Below are 15,600 nucleotides of genomic sequence, written 5' to 3'. Positions count from 1 at the left end.
ATGGTCTCTCTCCTCAGGTGTTTTCTCCCAGTCAAACCCACTTCAGTATAAGTCTGGTTGAAAAGAACAGCACCCAAGAGCAAAGGAAGGAGACTTCAGGGAAAGAAGCCTCAGGCAAAGGGAAGGTTTACCAGTCTCCATCCATATATTCCTTTTGTTTCAAAAACAAAACACACAAACACATTTTACTTTGTGTGTGATAGGATAGATCCAGGTTTAAAGAGATAGTCTGCTTCCACAGTTTGAGCCTGCTTTAGAGACTGGAAGAGAAGTCAAGATACAAATAGCTTCATTTTTATAAGCCTTATACTGCGCATTTTGCACCTACTTCTAAAGAACACGTCCATTCATAAAAGCTCAATCTTCAGTAATCTCCCAATTACATAATCTCGCACAGGGCAGGTGAGGAGGGACAACTCAGTCATCTTTTCTAACAAGTTTTTTCTCTGTCTACTGAAAAATATTTGTCAGGAAATAAAACTGGAATAGTTGCTCAGTAGTGTCTGCAGATGAACATGAGCAGAGATCAGGATGTAGGAGTGAAGTTGCTTTCTTCTTCCAAAGCATACATGTGAACTTACACGTCACCGCACTGTGGCATTGGGAAAGCAATATTCATAGGTCCAAAGAAGAAGAAAGATACCTCTCCCCCTATGAACAAGGACAAAATGTCATTTCCAAACTAAATAATAATATAATGGAAACCAGTTATTGGTCAAGACGTAAAGCAGAATTTGAAACTCAAGTACAACATCTTGAAAACCAGGGACAGAATTGGAGCCAAAAATGAGATTAGAGAATTTTTATGAGTTCAGATGGATTCTTGGGTTTTCAGGAGGCTGAATGAATTCAAAACAGGATGAACAAACTCCAATAACTAAGGGCTAATTCTCAGCTTCTTCAGCAGCAGTGCTGAGCCCTAGCACCAGCACTGGGTGCTGTAAACATGCCATAAAGCACGTTTACATTTAGCAAGTTTACAGCACCTGGGGAGTAGGGAGTGCTGGTGTTGGGCCTGCTCCAGTCCGGTGCCAGGTCCAGCATTGGCAGGAGGAGGAGACACTGCCGACGGGGTAAGAGGATGAAAGAGGACAAAAGTCCTGTTCCCCAGAGGAGACTGCTGGTGGCTTCCCAGCACTCACTAGATACAGTGGTAGCCCCTTTGGCGCCACTGCTCCAGTAGGTGCTGGGGAGCTTAGGATTGGGCTGTTACTCAGCTTCAGTCAACCTGTCTCCTAGAGTTTCATTTTGTGAATTGAACACATAGCAAAGATAGCTGATGAAACCTTTCTCAAAGAGTACATGTGGGGAGACAAGAAGAGAATACTGAACCTGTCTATGTTACCAAGGGCAAAAGGCCCAATGGCTAGGCCTAAACAATAATTTTATTTTAATCTAATTCTTTCGACAACCTGAAATGCTTGCCATGCACAATAGCGACCTGCTTAACATATTTCATTTACATTTTGACAATATGCCTGGAAATCAATTCTCATTTGTTGTACTTGCTGCTAGAAACAACACTGGAGAAATTTGTTAATTCCTTAGGAACTCCCTAATGGAAAGCAATATTCAAGACTATTAGTTCAATTATGTGCCGTAGGCTTTAAAGCAGCGATTTTCAACCAATGTGCCACAAATGGTTTGCAGGTGTGCCGCAGGAATTGGGGGGAGGGTCATTTATTATTATGGCCATTGGAGGATATTAGCCCCCCACCAGCAGCATGGTGTACCTTGTCAATGATCAAAAAGCTGATGGTGTGCCTTGACAATTTTAGCACCTTGTCAGAGTTCCCTGAGATGAAAAAGATTGAAAATCACTGCTTTAAGGGATGTAATATGTTATGGGTGCTAGTGAGAGCAGAAATTGGGGGCTTCTTCTAAAGCAAAATCATTTCTATAAAACTAATGCTGTACTAAAAATGTGCTTCCTGAGCTTTTGTTGTGTATCTTACTAATACTAATATAATACTTGCATTGAGCCTTACAGCTGTATGTTTCAGAGCTGAGCCAAAAGAAAGCAAATTATCCAGAAAGTGGGCATTTCCCTCCTTCTTAAGAGTACTTCATGAAAGTCATCAGCAAAGCCTGGACCTTTTGTATGTAAAGGACCTCATCTTGGTTTGTTACTAGGCTGACAGAGAAAGCAAACAGCCTGTTCCAAATTTAGCAAGAGTTCATGTTCAGGATACCCGTGGTTACACAAGTCTCTATATTAGAGGAAAATGTCATCTCTTATTCCAGAACAAGGAAGTTCACTACAGAACATTGTGGGTGGCCCTCATTAAAGAACACTCCAGCTTCATAGAAAAGCTCCTACATGCCCCTGTTGCAAAATTTTGAACGAGCAATGTTTTTATTCATTGCGCTTACAATCTGTAGGACTCCCCCCTGCATATCAGAAAATCATGGTCTCCAGTACTAATGATGGAGACATTCACAAAAAGTGATAAGCTAAGAGGGGAAAAATATGTTTCTGGCAATATGTCAACCATATAACAGTCAGAGTTGATCTTGTGAATAGCAATAACTGTCAGTTGCATTCTGTTCATACTTTTACACACCCTACACCAACAGGGCACCTATGTCTATATTTGCACTAGAAGTTTAGATGAGTTTCAACATGGCTACAGCTACACACTGAAGACTAACCAAATTATTTCATAGTTTATAGTCCATTAGATGCATTTTAGGGTGCAAACCAATTTAATGAAAATGAATGGAAGTTTTGCCATTAACCTCAGTATGATATGCCTCTGTGCTCTGATTAGTGCAGTGGTGCAATGGGCACTCAGCAGAATGCATTCAGCAGAATGTAAGAGTGGCACAGTCCTGTGTGAAGCTTTTTGCTCAGTTATTCTCCCAAACATTCTATCATCAATTCTGCCTCTGTCCACCTGTCATTCTATGACAGCAACTCTCAGCATGTGGGCTGGTTTTAATGGACATTCTCATCATATCCCCAAATCCCAGTAATTTTTGTTTTGAGATATTTTATCATTTGAACATTGGCCTACACAGATGCGTGCCACACATCCATTCTGCATGTAAAATTCTGGGAACACATCCCAGTATCATTAGCACACTGTTAACTTGTTTTTTTCATCCACAAATCCAAAAATAAGTTTCAAAGACTCTAATTCATACTGTCCCACCAAGAAGTTTCAAATTAACTAGTCATTTGTTTTTAGACCAAGTTCTGTTAAGTTTTACTTTTATTCCCATTTTTAACTATTAAGCACTTAATATTTCCACAACAAAACCTAGTCATTCATTATTCATTGTCTTCTCTTTCCAAATAGATCCATACTTTCCATTTGCCTTCTGAACCTTTGGCAAGGAAGTACACCAAGAGCCAAACTACACATGACATTTAAGTGTTATTAGCCCTGACAGGCTTAGTAGCATTTTAGTCAATAGCAGCCAGATCACCATCCCCACCCCCTTGGACCAGGACTAGCATAGTTTCCCACAATGCTCCTAATCCAGTTTAGCAACTACTGATTAAAGAAAAATTGAGGACATATCCGATACACACTTACTTCAGAGTAAACCCCATCAAATGCAGTGAGATTTACTTCTAAATGAACATGCATGAGATTGTGCTGTAAGTCCACCAGGGCTAATAACATTTTAAACATCACATGTACATCACATGTAGTTTGGCACTGAAATAAAGCTGTCAATAACAGATCAACAATTATCATGATCCAATGTATATACGGAGCAGTTCTTGCCTCAGAACAGAGTAACCCTAAAACAAATACAAATAATTTTGTATGGGCATCAAAGTTTGAACTTGGAGAAAATACTTAAAGATATTTTCTGAGTCATAAGCACTAACATGTCGAACTGTGTTCTCCTATCTCCAGATATTAGACAATCATGACATTGGGCGTACAATAATAATTGCTATATAATCCGAGTTTTAAAATGTAGTTAAGCCATTTTAAAGCGCAACAACAATAAATTTCATTTTGCATTTTTTTCCCCACTCATAGTTTATAAGCAATCCTTTTGTAAATCTTTACAATCTGCATGGGATTTAATTACTTTGAATAATTTGGTATGTTTGCATATGTCAACAGTTCAAATTAATGAATGTCTTATGCAGCACATTAACAGCACTTCCTGCTTGCAACTCCCTTCTGTTAGGAAATGAACTAATGATCCATGCAGCATAGCAAAACACTGCAAACCAATGGGAGATGGGCAACAACAGACATGCAAAGTAGAGACACTGGATGAATGACTGGCTGTGGATCACAAAAACTCACACTGCAATAATTCAGTTAGTAGCTATGGGGCAACAGCACCTTTTCATCTTGTTTCTATAGAGTAGTCCAGCTACCATTCCTACATTAGGAGACAGAATATGAGAAGCTTCTATTTTTCTGCAGTGATATTAACCCTGAGCATTTTGAGGGGAAACATGGTTCTCCAAATTTATGTGAATAAACAAGGATTGAAGAACTGCAGAGAATATCCACAACTCACAAGATGAAAAGAAAGCAAGATAGCCTCACTGCCTGATCACCATACAGCAGCTGCAATCAACATGATCCATTCACAAACAATAAGGCATTCTATGTGCTAAAGCAGGGGTGCCCAAACCCCGGCCCTGGGGCCACTTGAGGCCCTCAAGGACTCTTGATCCGGCCCTCAGGGAGCCCTCAGTCTCCAATGAGCCTCTAGCCCTCCAGAAACTTGCTGGAGCCTGCCCTGGCCTGATGCAACTGCTCTCAGCTCTCAGCCAACTGTTCGACCTCTTTTGTGAGTTGTGAGAAGAGGACTCCCTCCACTGCTAGCTGTTTCACATCTGTGATGCAGCAGCAGCAGCAAAGGAAAGGCTGGCCTTGCTTTGTGCAAGGCCTTTTATATGCCTTGAGCTATTACAAGACCTTCATTCAATCATATAAGTTCCATCTCTAATATATTCATTTATGAAAATTTATTTAAATTTGAAATGTAAATTAATTCTTTTTTATCCTGGACCCCAACAGAGTGTCAGAGAGATGATGCGGCCATCCTGCCAAAAAGTTTGGACACCCCTGTGCAAAAGCAATGTTCTTGACATTGTATTCTCGCTCCATGGGAGCCAAGTAATTAGTAATTATGGTCTAGTTCTCCTTAAAGTGCTAAACTGATGTCAAGGCTGTACTGCTTCAGATTGCAGGTGGGAGTCTGCATAATGAAGTGCTTCCTTATATAGTCACAAAATAGAATACCAGGTGCAGGGACATTTGTTGTTTTTGTATGAAAAAGCACTGTGTGAGCTTCCCTCATATTCTGAATTGGTACAGATGCTGGTTTACCACCTCAGTGAGAACAAGGCCAACTTCTCCCTTCCTGTCTAACCTTAGTTGGGATGAGTCTCCCTTGTGTGAATATTTAGTATTACTCTTGCATAAGAACTATGCTATAAAGGATTTATTTTAGTTAACAAATATTGGGGTTCAGATTGTAAACATGTTTCCAGTGTTAAGAGCAGATAAAGAAAGACCACAGCAATCAGGATACAGATAAATTCATTCACTACTGAGAGCCAATGGCTTCTGTGATGGAGCATATACACTGTTTAAAAGCAAAAATAATACCACTGAGTAAACCAGAAATCTGCAAACTTAAAAGAAGCAAAGTATCAAAGCCCCCTCCCTCCTTAAAGTGCTGCAGATTGAATAAAACCACCCAGCTAAATATCAGGACTGTAACAAGATGTGCAACTGACCAGTGAACCGAACTTCACGGTAGCCAGAGTCAGCCTCAGCAAGAAGCACCATGAAGCTGCTATATTGGACAGCCTATTCCAATCTCAATACCTAAGAATCTTTAAAAAGAAAAAAGAAAAAGAGTGCCATTTCAGTGGAACCCATTTTCTGCTGACATTAACAGTTTTATGGCTGTCACAAGAGGCAAGCAGCTGGGTCCGTGTGAAGATGGATGTAGGACACCTGCCAGTGCAAGTAAAGCCAATAGGCAGTAGGAGGGAGGATGTTGAACAGCGTGGGGTATGGGAGGAGGGTGGATTGATGAACACATAGACGAACAAGCCTTGCTGAGGGAGAATCAGCATGGCTTCTGTAAGGGTAAGTCTTGCCTCACAAACCTTTTAGAATTCTTTGAAAAGGTCAACAGGCATGTGGATGCGAGAGAACCCATGGGCGTTATATATCTGGATTTTCGGAAGGTGTTCAACACAGTCCCTCACCAAAGGCTACTGAAAAAACTCCACAGTCAGGGAATTAGAGGGCAGGTCCTCTCCTAGATTGAGACCTGGTTGAAGACCAGGAAACAGAGAGTGGGTGTCAATGGGCAATTTTCACAATGGAGAGAGGTGAAAAGCGGTGTGCCCCAAGGATCTGTCCTGGGACTGCTGCTCTTCAACTTCTTCATAAATGACCTGGGGACAGGGTTGAGCAGTGAGGTGGTTAAGTTTGCAGACAACACCAAACTTTTCTGAGTGGTGAAGACCAGAAGTGATTGTGAGGAGCTCCAGAAGGATCTCTCCAAACTGGCAGAATAGGCAACAAGTAAGTGTAGAGTCATGCACATTGGGCAAAAAATCAAAACTTCACATATAGGCTAATGGGTTCTGAGCTGTCTGTGACAGATCAGGGGAGAAATCTTGGGGTGGTGGTAGACAGGTCGAAGAAAGTGTCGACCCAATGTGCGGCAGCAGTAAAGAAGGCCAATTCTATGCTTGGGATCATTAGAAAAGGTATTGAGAACAAAGCAGCTAATATTATAATGCCGTTGTACAAATCGATGGTAAGGCTACAACCTGGAGTATTGTGTCCAGTTTTGGTCGCCGCATCTCAAAAAGGATATAGTGGAAATGGAAAAGGTGCAAAAGAGAGTGACTAAGATGATGACTGGGCAGGGGCACCTTCTTTATGAGGAAAGGCTATGGCATTTGGGCCTCTTCAGCCTAGAAAAGAGACACCTGAGGAGAGACATGATTGAGACATACAAAATTATGCATGGGAAAGATAAAGTGGTTAGAGAGATGCTCTTTACACTCTCACATAACACCAGAACCAGGGGACATCCACTAAAATTGAGTGTTGGGAGAGTTAGGACAGACAAAAGAAAATATTTCTTTACTCAGCGTGTGGTTGGTCTATGGAACTCCTTGCCACAGGATGTGGTGATGGCATCTGGCCTGGATGCCTTTAAAAGGGGACTGGACAAATTTCTGGAGGAAAAATCCATTATGGGTTACAAGCCATGATGTGTATGTGCAACCTCCTGATTTTAGAAATGGGCTATGTCAGATGCAAGGGAGGACATCAGGATGCAGGTCTCTTGTTATCTGGTGTGCTCCCAGGGGCATTTGGTGGGACCACTGTGAGATACAGGAAGCTGGAGTAGATGGGCCTATGGCCTGATCCAGTGGGGCTGTTCTTATGTTCTTATTATTAGGTCCAAGAGAGGGGGTGATTCAGCAGCAGTGGTACTCACTAAATCTTAATCCCCTTACTGGGCCCAATCCACCTTCCTGAATCAACATAGACTTGCGCCAGCTATCGCTATAGAACAAACGTTCCCTTACCCCGAGGAAGCCTCAATATGCCGACCCTCCCCCCACAAAATACAGTGGAAGCTGAATTGTCACAGCTGAACTGCCACACTGGGGAGGGTAGGATTGGGCTGATTTCAAGTCATGAACACATTTGCAGAAACCCTCCAGTGTTTCATTACACTGTGCCTCAGAATCAACATGGTAGAGAGACAGATAATTGGACTGAAACTTTAGTTCAGATCCTTTGTGTAGTCTCTTGTGTAGTGGCTTTAAAGCAAGGCAGTAACCTGCAGCCTATTCCCCACCTGTAAAACAGCAACAACCCAGCTCAATGTGTGAGCAAAGCAAATCTGCTAAGTAGCAGCCCAATTCTAAGGGTGGCGGCCCCGCTGGGTGCAGCAGTGCCAGAATGGCTACACTGCATCCAGCAGCACTGCCAACGCTTCCAGTCTCAGCAGGGGAAGGGAACTTTCAACTTGTGGGGAAAGCCCCAAGCCACGCAATGGGGCTTCTTGAGTCTGCACTGACTATTTTGCAACAATAGGATTGGGCCCCAAATTAGTTACAACCATAGCAATGGAAGAAGCAGCTTATGCAGTTAGAGGATGTTGCAGAAATGCCTGCTTGTATGGCTCATAAACGCATTTCTCTGAATATTACCAGTCATTAATTGTAATGCTTTCCTCCTTGTCTTGTGGATTTGCAGGGACTGGTGTTGAATGATAGCCTTAACAGCAGGAGAGTAATGTGAAGCAACAAGATGACGAAACAGAGAAGTCTGCAGTTTTCTGTCCCACAGTCACAGCAGAAAAAAAATAAGGATTTCTTAAAAATGGATGCGTTAGGCTTGGAATGGATGCTGGAATGAAAATGAAAGTTCACTACTATATTTTAGATAATAAATCACTGTTTTGCTGCAAATGTTATGTACATCAGAATTTGATTCCTTTTTTAGAAGGTGGGATAGAAGATTAAAAAAAAACAAAAACCTGTGGCTCCCAGGAAGAAACAAACTGATGATGAGACTGCAGCTTATTCAGGGACCAGAGACTTTGGTCCAAATCCTAACCAATTTTCCAGCACTGCATAGCTGTGCCAGTGGGATGTGTGGTGCATCCTGCAGTTGGGCTGCAGCCATGGAGGCCTCCTCAAGGTAAGGGAATTGTTCCCTGACCTCAGAGTTGCATTGCCCTTACGTCAGTGCTGGAAAGTGGGTTAGGATTGCGCCCTTTGAGAGCTAGTGTGTTAACCCCTGCTAACTGGGTAAGAGGCACTTTTTCAAGTGGGTGCTCCTCTTTTATTTAGCAGGGGGAGAGTAACTGGCCCACCTCACCCCAGCACTGTCTGTTCTAGTGGCTGTCTGCTGGTATTCCTTTGCATCTTTTTAGATTGTGAGCCCTTTTGGGACAGGGAGCCATTAGATATTTGATTTTCTCTGTAAACCGCTTTGTGAACTTTTTGTTGAAAAGCGGTATATAAATACTGTTGTTGTTGTTGTTGTTAGTGTGCTTTCAGAAGGCAATACTAAAGAGTGGTGGTCGCATGTGCTATATTACAAACGTTTTTTCCTCATTTCAGGTACAATGGAGTTCAGTACCTCATATCTTCTTCTCCCTGGTAATAAACACATCAACTTGCTTTCACATAAGTAGGTTGTTCCTTGATAAAACGAGCCTGTTTTATGCAACAGTCCTTCCATCTTCAGTCCATTTCTATACTGATACGCATCCTGGCATATTTTGTCCTTCTTTATATATCATGCTAGTTTAGTGCTAAGGCAAAGTTTCATTAAACACTATCTGGGTTACAGGGACACATGAAAGGTGTCCTATTATTTTTGCAAATTGTTTACTGAAAGTGGCATTAAAGGGGCACAATTGTGTTTGTTGGTTCAAAATAGATAAATAAAGATATAGGCTTTTATGACAGGTCCTGTTTATTCCACAAACATATTTAGCATGTCATGGGTTGATGGCTCTTTTTTCAGTTACTCACAACTCACAGAAGTCAATATCTGTTGTGGTGAATGGTGGTAGTTAGAAGGGTAATTCAGAAGCAAGTTTGCCAAATGAACCATTGCAATCATGTGCAAATCACTGAATTACTTGTTATTTTTGTTATCTATTGCAGTAATAAGGCCATCCTTGCAGTGGTGATAACACATTAAAGACTACCAAAATGCTTTGCTATTGCAGGGATGAGAGCTAGTAAGTACCTCATGAGATTAACAAGTTTATGGAATATTTCTGGACAGAGTTTGGGTGACTGCTTCAGAGATACCACAATATAGAAGCAAATAATAGCACACACGCTGCTCATACCCCTAAAAGCAGCTGGCAGTTATCATTTCTAGCAAAAGAGCAGCCATTAGCACAAGCAAAGCAAGCAGCCACTTGAAGCTCCACATTCCATAAAGCTCTATTCCTCATGGGATAATCCTTCAGGACTGCATGTGCCTCTTTCTCCACTATCCAGGCAGTTCCAGACCTGCTCTCTCCTCTCTGATGGACCATGCAGATTACAAGGGCAGACTTGAAAAAAAAAATGGATTTAGAAACAGCAAAGTCGGGGCAGGTTAGATAGTTAGTAAGCACCAATGCCCCTTTTAATGGCTATTCTGCCCCTTTCTCTATGGCGCAAAGTGAGGCATGCAGTTAGTATGACAGCTCAGGCCCCTATGCCCAGTTATTATATTCCAAAATACAGAATGCAGCTACAATTAAAACTCCTCAAAGAGATAGAGAACAAAAATATTTACCATTAGAAAACGTCTGGGGGGTAACGTGCTGCTGGAGGTGCCTCTCCCCTGTTTAACATTATAAAAAAGTGGTTTAGAAACAGTATCCAGGAAGGAGTTTGGCTTTTTAAAATGTAAATATTCCCAATGCACAGATGAGTCACAAGTTTTCAATGATTCCCTCCCCTCTCCCACCACAAATCTGGCTAAAAGCAAGTGATCCAGTCGCTTGGCCAGTGGATCAAACTTATAATGGCTCTCTCTCTTTTCACCAACCATACACTCTCTGTCATTTAGAATATTAACTGGTGGGACTTTCAGGGTATCTAGAATAAGAACAAAAGAGAAAGAAAAATAGTGATAAAATTCATACTGTATTTAAACTGCCTTTTCCAGCTACATGTTGATGCAACTGTATTCGAGTGTTTTTTTAATCTCAAAGCATGTAGCACAAAAGAAGGCTACACATAAGTAATAAGGAAGTCTGCACATAAAACGTGACTGACTGTTAAGCACAGCAGAGAGATACCAATGTAAATCTTCAAGTAACATAAAAGGAGCCTGCAATTAGCCTGTGTTTTAAAGGACCCTGCATAAGAGACCAAAGCTCTGAGTGGCCTTTATTTATGCACGTTTCATTATTATTATTATTATTATTATTATTATTATTAACAGTATTTTTATACCGCTTTTCAACTAAAAGTTCACAAAGCGGTTTACAGAGAAAAATCAAATAACTAAATGGCTCCCTGTCCCAAAAGGGCTCACAATCTAAAAAGAAAAGGGCTCACAATCTAAAAACACAATCTGTTTCATCTCATAAACAAATGGCATTATGTAGACCAGGTGTGCCCAAACCCCAGCCTGGGGGCCCTCGGGGACCCGCAATCTGACCCTTGGGGAGCCTCCAGTCTCCAATGAGCCTCCAGCCCTCTGGAGACTAGCTGGAGCTCTTGCTGGCCCAACGTGACTACTCTCAGCGTGAGGACCAACTGTTTGAACTCTCACATGAGCTATGGGCCAAGGGTTCCCTCCTCCTCTTGCAGTTTCATGTCTGTGAAGCAGCAGCGGCAGGACAGGAAAAGCTGGACTTGCTTTGCACAAGGTCGTTTATAGCCATTAAGCTATCACGAGACCTTCCTTCATTCATAAAGTTTCATCTCTAATATATTTATTTATGTAAATTTATTCAAATTTTAAACATAAATTAATTCTTTTTTCCCCGGTCCCCAACACAGAGTCAGAGAGATGATGTTGCCCTCTTGCCAAAAAGTTTGGACTCCCCTGACATAGACATTAGATGCAGGCCTCTGGAGATGTTAAATTAAAAAGTTGAGATCCTCCACCCCAATACAAAGTACTTAGCTACGTGACATTTTAGAGTCACTCTGGGTTTAGAGTTGTGAATTTAACACAAACTCGCTAACCTCTATGAGGTGCCTCATTTCTTAGGTTATAAACTAAATAAACTTTAACAACATTAAACAAGTCTCATGTGATATCAGCATTCAAACTGATGAATGTGCAGCACATCTCCCATCTAGAGATGCATGAAAGGTGCTACAGGTATCTGTTTCTCAGGCTTGAGAGAACTCCCGTCATCCCTATTTCTAGTACTTTACTGAACATCTATGTTCTGTGAGAAAGGCATGCTTTAGATACCTATGCTACTGCCTGGGAACACTGACCTGGGGACAGCATCTGTAGCAGACAACAATGCATACACATTCAAATGTTTTCTCAAGGTATGTGATGCTGTGATTCCCAGCACCAAAGTTCAAAACATTTTTTAAACCTTGCCACTTAAGAAGAGGTTTGCTGATTTGGGGTTGACACACATTGCTGCAAAGACTTTTGCCAGATCACGATGCAAGTCTCTTCTTATCTGAAGCATTTGGAGCATTTATCTTCTCCCTGGAGCATTTGGTGGGCCGCTGTGAGATACAGGAAACTGGACTAGATGGGCCAATGGCCTGATCCAGCAGGGCTATTCTTATGTAAAGATGAAGGAAAGGTGATGTATATAGTTCTGGCATGCTTATAATTTGCAACCAAATGATCTGGCAAAAGTCAAGCAGGCCCAAATTCTGGTTTCAGCAAGAAACCGAAGTTCAGAAGCACCCTGATTTAGTTTAGGAGGAGTAGAGCAAAGATACAATCAAGGTCCAAAAAAGTAACCTCACAGGAGCAACATGGGACTAAGGAAGGGTGATAGGCATACTGACAATTACAAGGCGCTCTAGACTTAAGAAATAGGGAAGAAAAAGGGTTTAAGGATCTATGGCTTATCCATTAATAAATGAACCTATGAAGGTCTCCAGGTCTTCCTTTAAAAAGACAATGAATGAAAGTAGTATTCCAGCAGCTTCCCAAGAAAAGAAGTGCTTCCCAGAAGCACTGGGAAGATAGCTTCATGGAAACATTTGCCATTCCTGGGACACCTCAGGGCCAACCCACATTAATGCCTTGCACTTGTAAAGAACACAAGCAACTAATTGGACAAACCTAACCCAAAGCTCAACAAACTGGCAGCACAAAAGAGCATGCAGCCGGGCAGTGTACACCAAACATATGGAATAAATTATTCCAAAGGGAGCTGCCTTGTTAGACCTAATGAGAACCAATCCCAGAGTCAAGCAAAAGTGTGGAGAAAAGAGATGGACCCTGAAAGTACAAAAGAGAATAAATGAACAGCGATACATCATTCTCCTTCACTCCAGATGAAGTTGAGCCAATCATTCTCAAAGAGGTCTTGCTGCAAAGAAATACCTTAACATCCTATATTGCATTTGGCAAGCAAAGCTTTTGCACAAAGTCCCCAACAAATAGGTTGGGAAAGATAATGCTTATTCTCTCCACTAGGTATTTGGGCCAGCATGTGAGGATTGATGTTTTCTACATGGTTAACCCAAAGAATGCAACGGCTTCTCCATTTTAGAGGCACAGAGAAACATCAAATCCAAACATTCCTTCCTGGATTTCTCATGCTCCTCTCACCAGCATTTTTGCCATGATATACTGGGAAATATGGTCCACACTAATTGCACCAATACTCTGAAACCTCCTAAAGAAGAGTTTGCTCAATCCATGGATGCCATGCTTCCCACAAGGCACATAGACTATTTGTTCTTTTGAACTTGAAAATATTTAGCATTAAACCACTGGTTTCTGTGCTTAGGCAACCTTATAGATCCAGCAAATCTTCTTCCCAGCAAGATGCTGGGTCCCATATACAATAGGTATATAACTAAAAACAGTGGTTTGCAAACAGTGAAACACTTGTCCCTGCCTCTTTAACGGGCGGGGAAGGGGGGAAGGCAGCAACGCAATCCCCAGGATCACACTGCAGCTGGGGGTGGGAGAGGAAGGGCATTTTCACTTACCTGAGGGACTGCCAGCCTCTGGGGGTGCAGAAAGCCCTGCAGACACCTCTGCAGGGCTCCCCAAGTCTCCAAAAGAGTAAAAAAAAATGAGACAGAAAACCACTTCCTGTTTTCAATCAAAAATCAGAAATGGTTTTCAATTGCATTTTTTTATTGCTTGGAGGCATGGGGAACCCTGCAGAGGTGTCTGCAGAGCTCCACACACACACCCCAGAGGCTGGCAGTCCCTCAGGTAAATGAAAACACACATCCCCTGGTAGCAACGCAAACCTGGGGATTGTGTTGCTGCCATAGCCCCTGCCCACACACACTTACAGTGTGTTCCCTTACAGTGCTCCCAACTCCCTTGCAGAAGTTTGGGAAGCACTGACCTAAAACAGGCAATCCACAACAAAATACAATTCACTGCAGAGATCACTGAAATAGTGCATCCTGGGGGCTACTGTCAACTTGTGCCACAAGCCGTACCACCAGAGCAGTATATGGACCACATGTAATCAAAAAGTTATTCTGTATCCACAATCAGGGAGCTACAGATCAGGCAAACAGATTAGGCATTCTCAAAATTTTTCATACTCAAAATCTTTCAGACTACTGTACAGAACACTATGAACAAGTTGCCTTTCACACCTTTTTTCCCCAACACATTTTTCAGGTCACCAATACCATTATAATAGGCCTGCAGAGAATCAGTACATTGCAAACTGCAGAAAAAAGGATATAATGTCATAAATCCTATGAATCATCACTGGTTTCCAGATTTTAGAGGCCCTTGGGTAGGACAACCTCAATACGAAGGGGACAAAGCTGTTGCTCTCTCATAGTGAACATACTTTACATGCAGACCCGATCGTCTAAGATCAATCCCTGGCATCTCCAAGCAGATCTCTGCCTGAAATTCTGGAAAGCTACTACCCATAAGCTCAATAATGAACTCACTGTACCAAAGGCCTCCTCAGTATGAGGTAGAGTCCTATGTTCATATGTAATAAGCCCCAGAAACATGCAAATGGAACATTGCCTCATACTGCCTCTAGTGTGCTTTAAACAAAGTAAGAATGATGGGGCAATAAGTTGGTCTTGGGATGCCAGCAAATGTCCAATCTTGAACACTGCTGTAAACACAAGTCCCCTGAAACTGGATTCAGGCTGCAGTCCTACACACACTTACCTGGGAATAAGTCCAATTGAGCTCAGTAGAAGCTGAACTGCCTTTTTCTTTTCAATTACATTGTTCTACTGATACAGGATACTTGCATAGCAATTTGATAATTCTATGATGCTCACTCTCAAACCTACTGTGCCAGTTCAAATGTTTATCAGCTAACCATAGTTAGGATTGTGAATGTAACCCTAACACTAATAAGTCTACCTGCTCCCTCCTTCATTTACCTATTCTCACATGGCTAAGAAACCTGGCTTGAGTAAACTATGGTTCGATGGCTTGTACAAAGCCAACAACTGTTTTAACTTTGGCAAAAATTGAAGTTTTTTAATGAATATAGAAGGTTTAACTTCCTGGTTTATAAACCAGAGTTATCAGCTTTGTATGGTTTATTTAACAGCAAAAACATAGTTTATTTAAACAAAAAAGTTATCAATGTCAATTCAACCAGAAGAATATGAATCTTACTGTGCTTTCTAGGTTGTCAATCTACTGCTGCCAATAAGACCTCTGGGCTCAGCTGCATTATTTATATATTCTACCCAGAATATATTCTATATTCTATTTTGGTGTCAAAACCACATTAAGTATTTGTTCACTTTAGGGTGAACTGCAAGAAAAAAAAACAAGCCATTGTTATGAACACATCTGTACACAAGTTGCCCAGGCAATGGATGTCTGACTTATGGACATCTGAGTTACAGACAGCTGTATCAGTGATTTCATGCAGACACAGTACATACTAGGTGGTGCTTTCATGCAGGTGCAGAATGTTCTTTGCAGGGCTTTTTGT

At 41.7% G+C, this 15,600-nt stretch overlaps 1 protein-coding gene across 1 annotated transcript in view; it reads right to left on the bottom strand.

The window, feature by feature from the left end:
• SCUBE3 (signal peptide, CUB domain and EGF like domain containing 3) overlaps nucleotides 1–15,600 on the bottom strand; it is a 140,500-nt gene that overhangs the window by 39,255 nt on the left and 85,645 nt on the right. Inside the window, exon 7 of the mRNA XM_066624776.1 lies at nucleotides 10,281–10,328. Within this exon, the coding sequence (XP_066480873.1) occupies nucleotides 10,281–10,328 (48 nt within the window). The remainder of the gene's footprint in view (nucleotides 1–10,280; nucleotides 10,329–15,600) is intronic.

The sequence above is a fragment of the Tiliqua scincoides genome, chromosome 4, assembly GCF_035046505.1.
Source record: "Tiliqua scincoides isolate rTilSci1 chromosome 4, rTilSci1.hap2, whole genome shotgun sequence".
NCBI lineage: Eukaryota > Metazoa > Chordata > Lepidosauria > Squamata > Scincidae > Tiliqua > Tiliqua scincoides.
This window is presented reverse-complemented; position numbering and strand designations above follow the sequence as displayed.